This window comes from Lygodium microphyllum, chromosome 9, assembly GCF_053477565.2.
Source record: "Lygodium microphyllum isolate KBCC chromosome 9, Lygodium_microphyllum_v1.1.10, whole genome shotgun sequence".
Taxonomy (NCBI): Eukaryota; Viridiplantae; Streptophyta; class Polypodiopsida; order Schizaeales; family Lygodiaceae; genus Lygodium; species Lygodium microphyllum.
This window is the reverse complement of record NC_141143.1, coordinates 35,460,261-35,472,624: the sequence shown is the minus strand read 5'-3', so window position 1 is coordinate 35,472,624 and position 12,364 is coordinate 35,460,261. Positions and strand designations below refer to the sequence as shown.

General features: G+C 41.5%; 1 protein-coding gene and 1 pseudogene across 2 annotated transcripts; one reads left to right on the top strand and one right to left on the bottom strand.

Annotated features, from left to right (window-relative positions):
• Positions 1–2,898: 2,898 nt before the first annotated feature.
• Positions 2,899–3,850, top strand: LOC148030948 (uncharacterized; annotated as a pseudogene).
• A 4,946-nt stretch (positions 3,851–8,796) lies between these two features.
• LOC148030947 (uncharacterized) lies at positions 8,797–12,126 on the bottom strand. Of its 2 annotated transcripts, none has more exons than XM_087684505.1 (7): positions 10,557–12,126; positions 10,321–10,416; positions 10,163–10,228; positions 10,023–10,088; positions 9,565–9,942; positions 9,385–9,486; positions 8,797–9,292 (listed from the first exon to the last, which is right to left on the bottom strand). In XM_087684505.1, exons 1-7 carry the CDS (start codon positions 11,670–11,672, stop codon positions 9,281–9,283), a joined length of 1,836 nt encoding a protein of 611 aa, XP_087540631.1. In that variant the 5' UTR covers positions 11,673–12,126; the 3' UTR covers positions 8,797–9,280. The 2 variants fall into 2 exon arrangements, with proteins under 2 accessions (XP_087540631.1, XP_087540630.1); XM_087684504.1 differs by having other exon boundaries at positions 8,799–9,295; positions 10,557–12,123.
• Between the last annotated feature and the right edge of the window lie 238 nt (positions 12,127–12,364).

The window sequence follows — 12,364 nt, the reverse complement described above, 5'->3', positions numbered from 1 at the left end:
AGAGAGAGAGAGAGAGAGAGAGAGAAATAAAAGATAAATTTTAAAAGAGAGAGAATAAAAAGGAAAAAAAGGGGGAGAGAGAGAGAGAGTGTGTGTGTGTGTGTGTGAAGGGAGAGAGAGAGAGAGAGAAAAAGAAGAAGAAGAAGAAGAGAGAATTAAAGAGAGAGAAAATATATAATTTAAAGGAGAAAAAGAGAGAGAAAGGAAAAAAAATTAAAGAGAGAACATTGAAGAGAGAGAAGAAGAATAATAAAAATTTTAAAAAAGAGGGGAGGGAGAGAGAACACTATATTAGGGAATTTCCATGCGCTTTGGAAACCCCCAATACCTTTATTGTTTAACCACATGGTCATATCTGTAATGAGAGAGAGAGAGAGAGGTACATAGAGTGAAGGTAGTGGTGGCAATCGTGGAGGTGGTGGGGGTAATGGTAGTGGTGGTGGAGGTGGTGACATTGGTGGCAACGGCATAGATGGTGGTAGTGGTGGTGGAGGTAGCAGTGGTGGTGGTGGCGGCACTTTCGGTAGTGGCGGCAACGATGGCGACAATGGTGGTGGAGGAAGCTGTGATCGATTGATTTCATTCTTTCCCTTGAATATACATGTAGTTTCATTCCTTACCATAATAAAAGAGAATTAATTACAATAGCAAAATATTATATTTCACGAACCTTTTAAATGGATGGTATGAAGAAACATGTGTGAATTGTGGACACATGTTATACATCTTATCTTAGATTCAAATAACTACATAAATAAATAACAAAAAGTCTAAAGAGTACTCAAGGAAATGGTAGATTAGGTAGTTTTCAAGCTTTGGTTATTACAGATGCAGCTATATGACGTTTTTAAATTATCCTTTATTACATAATCACATTTTTTTTAATGCATTAAAAAATAAAAATTAACTCTGCTAGTGGCAAAAAGTTTCAAAAAGAAACTCTTGCGATGGTGACGTCGGTGTTGACATCATCCTTGTCCCCGCCTTTTGCTCAGTAGTCTCACGCCGGAGGAGGAAGGACACCCCTACGATCGCCGCAAGGCCATGTGGCGGGTTGCCGACAATTGGGGGGCACTAGGGCACCAGGTAGGAATGTAGGGCCGCTCAGTGGATGGTCCATAATAATTATATTCAATAAATTTTTTATATTTTAAAATGCGAAATCAATTTCCCTTTCCCTCAGCTCCTACAATGGTGACATGGGACGTTGACGTCATCCATGTCCTCGCCTTTTATTTGCCACTCTCACACATTTTTAAAATGTGAAATCAATTTCCTTGCACGAATTCAGGGCTGCTCGATGGATGGTTCATAATAATTATATTTAATAAATTTTTAACTTTTTAAAGCACGAAATCAATTTCCCTTCCTCCCAGCTCCTGCAATGGTCATGCATGCGGGGGTGCTAATGTCATCCCTATATCCTCGCCTTTTGTTCACCACTATTACACCCATTTTTAAAACACAAAATCAATTTCCCTCCCCCCCCCCCCCCCCCCCCCCCCCCCCCCCTTTAAACGGGTGAGAAGCTAGTGTGGCATTGAAGATAAATTTTCAAATGGGAAAAAAAAGAATAAAAAATCAATTTGAAACTTTGACAACCCCATCCCTCTTTGCTAATGTGAAGAAAAGCTTTTTTTTTAAAGCTTAAATGTTTAAAAGCATTTAGGCTTTTCAAGTTTTTAAAAGATAAAAGCCTTAAAAAGCTTAATGAAAAGCTTTGAACGTTGGGAAGCCTTAAGCCTATATAAAGGGAGGAGAGTGTGTGGAGACGTGTATGTTAATTCATCATTCTCATTGTGTTTGCAGGTCAAAAGGTTAGATTCAAATCTTCGTCCTTCATTCTTTTAAGGATTAGTTTAAATAATTTTGTCCTTCGTCATCGTCCTCTCTTCATTTTAGTGATTAGTCATAAAGATTATTTTTAATGATTAGTTTATTATAATTAGTCAACATGATTAGTTAGTGTTCATCCTTCCTTCATATAGTTAGTTTTGTCTCAATTCACGTTATTAGTCTTCGTCCTTCCTTCGTATAGTTAGTTTTGACTCAGTTTAAACGACTACTTTAATCGATTAGAGTAGATTCTGTAATCTTAGTTTAAACCATTAGTTTGAACGATTAGACTAGATTATTATAGTTAGTAAATATATTAGTTAATACTAACTTATGTAGTATTAGTTGATTAGTTAAGACTTATTAGTAGTATTAGTATTAGTTTATTAGCAATATTAGATAGCTAGACTTATTAGTGGTATTAGTATTGTTGGTACTTACACTTACGTTAGTTAGACTTACTAGTAGTATTAGTAGTAGTTAATTAGTTAGACTTAGTCAAAGTAAGTACCAAGGTTTGTCATTTAGTTTGTTTCAATCATGATACACAATCACGTTATTTCATATGCAATAGTTAGTTCATAAGTTATAGTTTGTAAGTGATGATGGAATAGCAACCTTGAGGAATTGCGAGTGATTAATTAATCATAAGTAATCACAATTAGTGATTGCAAAGGCTAATAACCTGGCCAAGCTGATTCCTAGCTAAGCACACCCTTAGCACTGCCTTTGATATGTGTCTCATTGTTACTAGACTACACAAAACAAATTCTCAATGCAAAGCCGTTACAGCTTCAACTCTTAAGAATCATTGATACATCCATCTCGGTCTCCAAAATGACAATATCAATTGCGAACGGAACCCTAGGCTGGCCGATGATCTATTCTCAACAACCCTCTAGTCTCTTGGAATGATGGATCTCTTTCGTAGCCATTTACTAGAAGTCAATTGACTACATCTGCGGATGTGTTTGCTTTCAACATGCTACATAATCCATTAATCCAAAGTACATGTCTATAACAGAATATCCATATCTAAGGACAGGGCTTTAAATCCTCAACATGCAATCCATCAAAAGGATTCTAGAGCTCCATTGTGAAAGCTCTCCATTCAACCCAATGCTCCAAGCAGAATATGAGAATGAAAGAGGTTATAGTTTTCTCGACAATATAGTTGAGCCAAGCCAATGATGACATACATTCCAAAGAGCTGATCAACATGAGTTCGCATGCATCATATTACGGAATAATAATCGACTCGTAGAAAAAACAATAACGTTTAGGACAATTGGTTTGCCTGCAAGAAGCTCGCCCTACCTAGATATCACATTGGAAAATGCAACGTTTTCATTTTTATTCCCACTTGGGTATGGTGCCTACGATGGTAACATCTATCTTAGTGAATACATCAAGATGCGAGCATTAGCTCTATTCTCTCTATATACCTCACACAAGCCTTACATCTTGATTCTATACTAGCTAAAACAGGCTGTCTTGATCACGAACATCACAAGCACGACTTGCCTACAAAGGGACATTGACAACTATAGGGACACAAACAAGCACAATTCCAATGAGGAGATCATCAAGCACATCCTCAGCTACAGTCTTCCGGCTTCAATATTGGGATCCCCATCTTGGCACTAGTGTACCTTGAAGGACCTTATCGCAATGGTCAACGTATGGGGTATGCCTCATTTCTTCCTTACATTCACTGTAGACGAGGTCATCAGTACAAGGTGGACCGAGATTAATAAGTTGGAATGCATTGCAAAGGAGTTCAATCCTAAATTCTCATGGAAAGACTGTCCCATCGAGTTTGCCATCCTATTCCACACCAAGTTCCACCTTTTCTTTAACCAGTACATTCTTGGCACAGAGTGCTTGCACTGGGCACGTCGAGCACCATGCCATTAGGTACGGAATCCAAAACAAGGGCTCCTTATATGCACATGTCATCCTATGGTTACATGAGGCAGACATTGCAAATACAACAAATGAGTTCTGCGTGTAAATTCCATCTGCGCAATTTGACAAAAAAACTAAGAGCCCTCGTCATGGCAAAGCAAATCTATAGGTGCCATCATGCCTATTACATAAGCAAAAGTAATGGCCACAGTAAATGCAAGTATTGATTTCCATATGCATAACGTGATGATCCGAAACCAACAATAGACCCTAAAACTCAATGATACATCTACTACCGTCCTGGAGATGAGCACCGAAATGTTGTGCCATATCATCCAACGTTATTGCTCCTCTAGGGATCTCACATGAATATTCAACAAGTAACAAACTGGTCCATCTCTTACTACCTACTCAAGTACGCAATGAAGGTTGAGCTGATTGGAAAGTTAAACATCCAAACAGAAGATGCCAAGAGATTGGGACTGCAAGACTTGGATGCAAACAAGTAGAAAGTAATTCTGCCACAATATTGTGCAAGCCAATGTCCCCCAACCACCGAAGCAAATGTTAAATTACATGCAAATCCTGATAATCACACAAAGCAAGTTCGTCGAGTACATTAACAGCTCGTTTGCACAAATACGACAACAGAAGTTCACAAGGACAAGGAATATCATCATGCACCTTGTAGACATTTACTGTGCCCGACCATCAAGCTTAGAGCATGTAACATTCTATTACTACCACAAAAACTACAGCATCGCCAAAACCACCAATGCATCTGATCACGAACCCACTCTCCGCACACTTATGGCAATACCATGGAGCAACATATGAGACTAGTACAATTCACTGATTTTGACCCAGACCACCAAACTGAAGGTTTCTTCTTTAACACATTATTGCAATGAACAACCTTTAGATCAAAGACCGAGCTAATAAGCGTAGAGAACTCGGCACAATCATACTACATCGAGTGCCAACTCTGTGGTATCGTGGCCAATGGGAATCTCCCAATCCTCATTTTTTGAATACTAAAAAGATGGCACCCAGATAACATGCCCATAAGTTGGCAAGTACAACCTAGCAACATTCACAATACCTCCAATAGATTTTGACTATGAAAGTAGCGTTGCATCAATAAGGATAAAGATGATACAACTCACAAAAGAGTTTTGAAGAACAATTCCTGACAGTACTCTAACAACACAACAAGCTGTCTACAACCACCTCATCGATGTGGCATACAGCCTATACATTGTTCAATGGCACACCATGCAATGGAAATAGCTTCCTCATATGTTACTACAATTACAACCTCATTGCCAGAAATAAGACTGTACCACTGACAATGAGCACAGGAGCAGCTGCAACTAGACTATGCAGCCTATCTACCATGCTCCACTACTAATTCAAGATACAATTATGTGCACATCAATATCCAACACAGTTGCAAGAGACAGACAAATGTTACATTACCATAAGAGAAGCTAACGCAATCATCATTGATGAGATATCCATCTTAACAAGGGCAACATTTGGTATAATAGTGTGCCAAATAGTGAGTGTCTGCCAAGACCCACTGCCCAATCCATTCAGCAAGAAGCTCATGATACTATTTGACGATCTTGCACAGTTGCTACCTGTCTGCAACTATCAAACCAATTTTTGCAAAAAATGTCATATCACCTCCTCATCTTACTGGGCACATGAAAAGCAACACACTCTCCAAACCTCAGTATGGCCCGTACGTGACCTGTCATTCCTACAATTTCTACAAGTGATCAGGCATCGTTGTCCAACAAAGCGAGAGATACATGAATGCTTACATCAATGCATGATCGATGATAAGGACATCCTAGATTTCGTCTACCAAGAAACAACAATCATATGTACACACAAGGAAGATGTTTGCAACTACAATAAGTAGATTCTACACAAATACTACACAAACGAATAGATCCACATTGTCAAAGTTCAGATGGATGCAAACAACGAGCTAGCATTGCAAACCTGGCTACATGACAAGAACTTCCATGAGATAGACAAGATAGCAATTGGGGTGACTCCAATGATAACTGAGAATACTGACCTCACCATAAGTGCAACAAACGGTGTGATGTCATTAAACAAAAAAATGACATCACGAATCCAAGTCACGTTCCAAACAACAAACCAACAACTCACCCTATGGTGCAGCAAGCACCAATGTAAGGCACTGAATAGCAAGTGATACCATAAATCCACATTCTCTTTGACACTCACATTATATGCAATCACCAGTCACAAATCGCAAGGTGCCACAATCAACCAAAAAGCACTTCTACACATTAGAAGCATGTTCGCGTCCGAACTAGTCTCGTAATGCTCTCGTGCGTAGCCGAAAGAAGGAATTTGCGTATTGTCAGTATTCCAGATCCATCTACCTTTGCTCTGACACCTTTCTTGACACCATGATTCAAGTAGAGAAACAACACAACTCAAAAAAAAAAAGGTCTAAACACAACACATTCTATCACTTAACAATCTCATACACTTCTTACAACAAGTAATAAATCTTTCTTTCAAACATTGTTTGTTAATATGCTGATGTGTTTTCCTAATTTCCTTCTCCAAGTAATAGATTTATTAACATATTAATGTGCTTTTCTCATTTTCTTATTTATAGATATACAACACCCATCAAGGCAAAGATGATTCTAGATGAGGTACGCACAATCCAAATGATACCTAGTATGTACAAAAATATAAATATATTACTTTACCTACCCACATTGACCTATGCATGCAGATGCTCCATCTATACATTCAAAACCACATGAACATCTAGTGTCATATCAAGAACTGTCTTGTAAATATACAAAATCACAGGTTCATAACGACAAACCAGATGAGAATAGCAAATGTTGCTAGGAAAAAGCCATCAACATTAATCAAACAAACCATACAATGACCTCCAAAAACTAATGGCCACATGCACTCAAATTCTTGATAACTAATGGCATCTTACATTAGATGACAAGCTCACAACTAGTACAGAACCTCCTACAAAGTTCACAACCCTAATTTTTTTGTGAAACAACACTAATTGATATGCACTTAACGTATAGGATTTCTCAAAGACATACTCGACAGACTTGAACTTGAGTTCGAAGACTCCGTTGACAATCCACTACGAACAAGCACGGCCCTAACACTTCTGAACACAAGAACAAATAGCATCAAAACATACCCAATTGAGTTGCTGCACTATAGATTGAACATCTCACTCAACCAATTGGTAGAAGTCGCGAGAAAAAAAAGCAAGGACACACTACAAGATTACATGAAACATAAGCACTACAATCACGATCATGACAATCCTGCAATAACGATCGACAAGGTCACATACCTACTGAGCAAAGAGGTCTACATCCAAAAACAGAGTTCGACAAACTCTAGTCCATTCAACAACATAATCTACCTAATATACAAGTTCTCAAACAAGACTTTTTCTTATACATTTTTAAAAAAAACTAACAATATCAACTTTTCTCGTAGACATGCAGACAAAAGCAAACAAAGAAACCAAACTTCTACCAGCGCCAACCTCGCAACCTCAACTACTACAAGCCTTGGCACCAGCTCAAGTACTTCCACATCATCCGGCACCATCCACAACAAAAACCCACCAGCCAATCCAAAAGAAGTGCCAACGCAAAGACACAAAAGTAAGTACATCATCTACAATATAAGATGAAAGAAAAACATCAAGGAGTATGTAGAACAGATGAAAAACATCAAGAAAAAAATCCAACACCACCAAAAAAATTGCGTCAAGCAAATGAAGAAAGACATAGAAACACTCCAACCATTCGAGGATAACTTTAAGGTTGACATTGAAGCAATAATTGATAGCAGAGACAAGTCTAGGAATTTTAAGCAAGCCACCATCTATAAGAAAAATGCAATCGTGACAAAGTACAACCACTTATACAAACACCTAACAAGATATTAAAAGTATTATTTTTTGAAGAGAAGAAACCTCATTTAACATAGCAAAAAAAATGTGAATATTCAAAGTCATGACTCATGATCATTGACTCCGACTATATAATTATACATGTTCTCCTTTCAAGATTCTCCATGTGTTTAAACAACGCTAAAACTTATCTACAAATGTACTTCGCTTTAAAACATGTCACATGTCTAAACACCGTTAGTAAAACTACTACATAACAAATATGCAAGAATTGCATATAGAACTCCATACTCCTTTACCTAGCTACATCTATCAACCGAGTTTTGAGTTTTGAATAACTCACGATATCATGTAGACATCCCCCTCGTTTGTGAAGTATTGTTTTGATGACACATGGGTTGGTTGGCACATGTTTATCGATGGCAAGAGAAGCACAAACACGTTAACTGAATTTGGGGAAAACAAGCCTTAGTTTTATGTGGTTAGATAGAGAGCTTCATCTCGCGGGGGAGGCTTCCATGGTCGCTCGTTTCCTGCTCTGATGAGAGTAGTAGGTGATTTGGTAGGTAGACATGCCCTGCAGCTTTCAAAATTTGCACCTTTCTTACCAGATAAACTAAATCCTATCGAATAGCACCTCAACGTGATGCGATGACCAGGTACAAAGAAGGCGCAATGAAGAGCCGCTCTGTGCATGGCTACATCTCCCAATCCAATCCAAATGTACCAAGCAATGATACTAGCAACCAACTCCCATCTGTGGTAGTCTCTCTAAGTCCACTGTGCCTACAAGTACTCTAGAGTGAGTCCATTGTGCTGTGGGTGGTTTGGAGTGGGGATCCTCCCCAAATATTGGCAAACAGTGAGGAAAGAGTGGCTCCCCTAAACATTCCTACTTCCCTCCCCCTCGATATTTTGTTTACTTTTTATACTTCCCATTGAGCAGCTACACAGACTTATAAAGGCATGTGCCATACCAGCTATTCTGAAAAGCTCTATTCTCTGCAGAAGAACAGCTACATCCTTCTCATACATTGTTTACACACTCCGCACATTGTAGATTAAAGAAATATACTTTGTACACGAATGTTGATAATTCATTCACTGGTTAACCATCCTGCTCATACATTGTTTACACATTCTGCACGTTTCAATATAAAGAAGAGTACACTTTGTCCATGAATGTTTATAACTCATTCACCGGTTAACGCAGTTTCATTATCAGAAGCATGGCATTAGATAGGCCCAGATCAATGTCTTTCATAGCAGTGCTGCCATTTCTTCTAGGTGCGTTTAGAGAAACCTGCCAAGATTGAGGTTTATCAAGATTAGGCAGCAGCTTGAGTAAGCCTCCTAAACAATGATCTAAGGAGGATGTGGTTAGCATTACAGGACTCCAAGCAGCAGCAAGTATACCACTGCCCATGGCTCAATAAACAATGGAACTATACAAAAGCTTTCGTTTGGGCAAAAAATGAATGGCACAGGACGTGGTTAATTGACCACCATAATATGGGTAACATCCTTTCCTTCTACATTGGCTGATCATAGCAACTCTTAGCTGCAAGCTGTCCATTACTTGCTTTCCTGCTGCACAGCCAATGCGAAAGAAACAACATTATTGACCTACTCCAAGTGCATGCACTACTGGAAGCAGATTGCAAGGTATCAAAGTCAACCTGGCCATCAGAAGACTCCATCGTCCCATGAGAATGAAGAGTAGGATGATGCTGATGTTGTGGTTGAAAACTTTGTGCACCAATTTGCAGCTGGTTAGATACCTGTCATGCAGCGTTTAGCATGAGAGATCCATAAAAGTTTCACATCCACATGCATGCGACATGTCTGCAATGACCAACCTGTTGGACATCCTGTTGGAAGGTTGGAGGTTCAGCTGGAGTTACATCTATATTGACAAAGGTTTGACTGCAATTTTGGGCATTGATGGTGGTTGCTCCATGATATTGCATGCCAAATTGATTCATGGTCGAAGCAGCTGTATGAAAGGGCCTACCAACAACACCTTGTGACAAATCAACCATGCCCATACCTGGGCTAGTACCCATGTTCATGTTAATGTTCATATTCATGCCCATTGGCATGCCCATGCCCATCCCAGCATGCCCCAGTGGCACACCAAGCCCAACAGGATGAAGAGGAGCCATTTGAGCCATCTGCAACTGAGGTATAGCAGTAGGAATCATCATTGGATTTAAACCACTCCTCATAGAGACCATCTGTGATTCAATAGCAGCTGTTAGAATACACAAGCTGCAATGGTATCTTAAGACCTGAAAAATGCCACCACAAACGTCACCTGTAATTGCAACTGCAGTGTCTTCATATACTCGATTGCCTCCTCTAGCATAGAAGCCTTGTCAGTCTGCCGAGAGCATCGCAGTTGGTACAAAAGATAGAGCACAATAAAACAATAACCATCTCAAAGAGCATGCACACCTTGCTGGAATTGGGGATGAGCTCCTGCAACGCCTTCATCTTCTCATTGATTCTGCTGCGTCTTCTCTGTTACAGAAAACACGTTGATGGTAAGATGGTAGAACAATTAGGAGATATAACGCACTTCTGTTTTCAGGAGACTTAACAAATGGCAGTACCTTTTCAGACAGGTTGTGAACCTCTGCAGCTCTGTTCCTTTTAGAGGATGATGACTTTCGAGTTGGCTTTGAATCCATAAATTCATCATCAGGATCCTGCTACATACCTTAAGAGGCTTAGATATTCAGGTGAGAAGCCAATGCCATAGAGTCAACCTTGATATGCATCATAAATTTTGAGAGGCCCTGATGTTCATTTGCAAGCTTACTGAACAGGATACTTGGGAGCCACTTACCTCGCTTTGGCAATCTGAATCCTCCAGCTTCCTCTTCCCACTGGAGGCTGCCTCTTTGGTGCTCAAGTCAGCACTAGTTTGGGACCCACCAGATCGAGAGACAAACCCAGAGTCAGATCGTGTGCAAACACCTGCCCACTTTCCTGAACCTGTTGGGCATTCCACCCTTGTAGATTCCAATCGACCAGAAAAATTTGCACCTACGGGCATGGTGCATGATTGACCCCTACTGCTTGCATTGCTTGAGTAGTCACATGCCCTCCTGAGGGAAGCCTCCTCTGTAACAAGACTACAACCACTTTGCTGCCGTGCACTGGATAATTGCAATTGTGCACCAGAGAACTTCCCTGATCTCTCACATGGAAGAGCATGTGATGACATAGATATGGACGAGGTTGAGGCTGCACTTCTGTCATCGACCGAAAGGCTGTTTGCCTGGCCAGTCTTAGAAGAATGCATACTTAGACTAGCCAGAATATGCGAGCTGTTTGATAAGTCCGGTAGCCCAACTTTACTTGGCTGAGCACAAAGCTGTTTACTGTTAGTGGGCTCAGAAAGCCGTGCACTTAAGGATGCTGCTGAACGCTCTGATCTTGTGGGAATCTTCATAGAAGAGAACGAACTTGCTTGCGGTGGTTGCCTAGATGTTCTCACTTTGCTGAAGGCTTCCAAGCCTGCTTGTGGAACCAGACCAGCGGCGCGCTCAGCTCCCAGTGCGAGGGCGCCCTGAGCGCTAGTTGATCTCATCAGGGATGCACTTCCCGCATTGCAGACAGTATGACCCGTGCCAGTTGGACTTCCTGCCATGAGATGACCACCACTGACTGACCTGGATATAGCCTCAGTCCCTGCCATGGTACTGGCTGACCTTTCGAAGCAAGTCCCCAAATTGGCAGGGGGAACGCCGGCAAGTCCTGCATCCGCTCTGTCCAAGGAGGTTGTTCTAGCTACAGACACCGAAGGCCAATGCCCAAACAGATCTGAGCAGTAGCTCTTCTCGAGGGAATCCTCCATGGGGTATTGCAGCCATGTGACAAGATCTTCCTCATAAGGATCAACAACACCCCTGTTGGCTGGTCTGGAAGGATTGCTAGCTGGGTTGCCGTTGTTTGACATGCCGGGAGGAGAGGCATCAAAGGAGGGGGACCTAGGCAAAGGGGTGGCACCAGGGGAAGGGGCAAGGCATGGGGACTGGAAGAGTATGGAGACTGAAGGGAGGAGGCAGGGGCAGGTGCTGGAAGGGAGCTAGCTAGGACTGTGAGCCAGAAAGGGGAGGAGCTGCAGCTGCTGCTGCTGCTGCTGCTGAACTGAGCTGGAGAGTTGGGGGGGACAGCAGGCCCCTAAACTTGGAGGGACAAACGGGTAAGACAGGGAAATCCCTCTTCTCTCTCTCTCTCTCTCTCTCTCTCTCTCTCTCACAGACTGTGGAGTGTCTCCCTGTGAGACCGTGAGACTGTGATTAGACCAAATAGGCATGCCCTGCTCTGGCGGCACGGCTCCATCATGGCGGTGCCTCGCCAAATACAGCCCCGCATGCAGAGCCTACCCTAAGACTCAAGAGCCGCAGGTGCCTAGTGGACCCCGCTTATATTACTTCAGCGGCCAGTAGGCTCCCACGTCAGCGCCACGGCAGCACGGCCCTGCCCCCGACGAGATCACACGCTGCCTCACGTCGCATGACAAATCATTTGCAGCTGGTTAATTAGCCGCGGGATTTTTCTTCATTATCTGGTTTGCCACGTGGCAAGCCACTTGTGGCTTTGCCTGATCCGCTTTGACATTAGATGCTCTCTTTCTGGCTGGGGCCC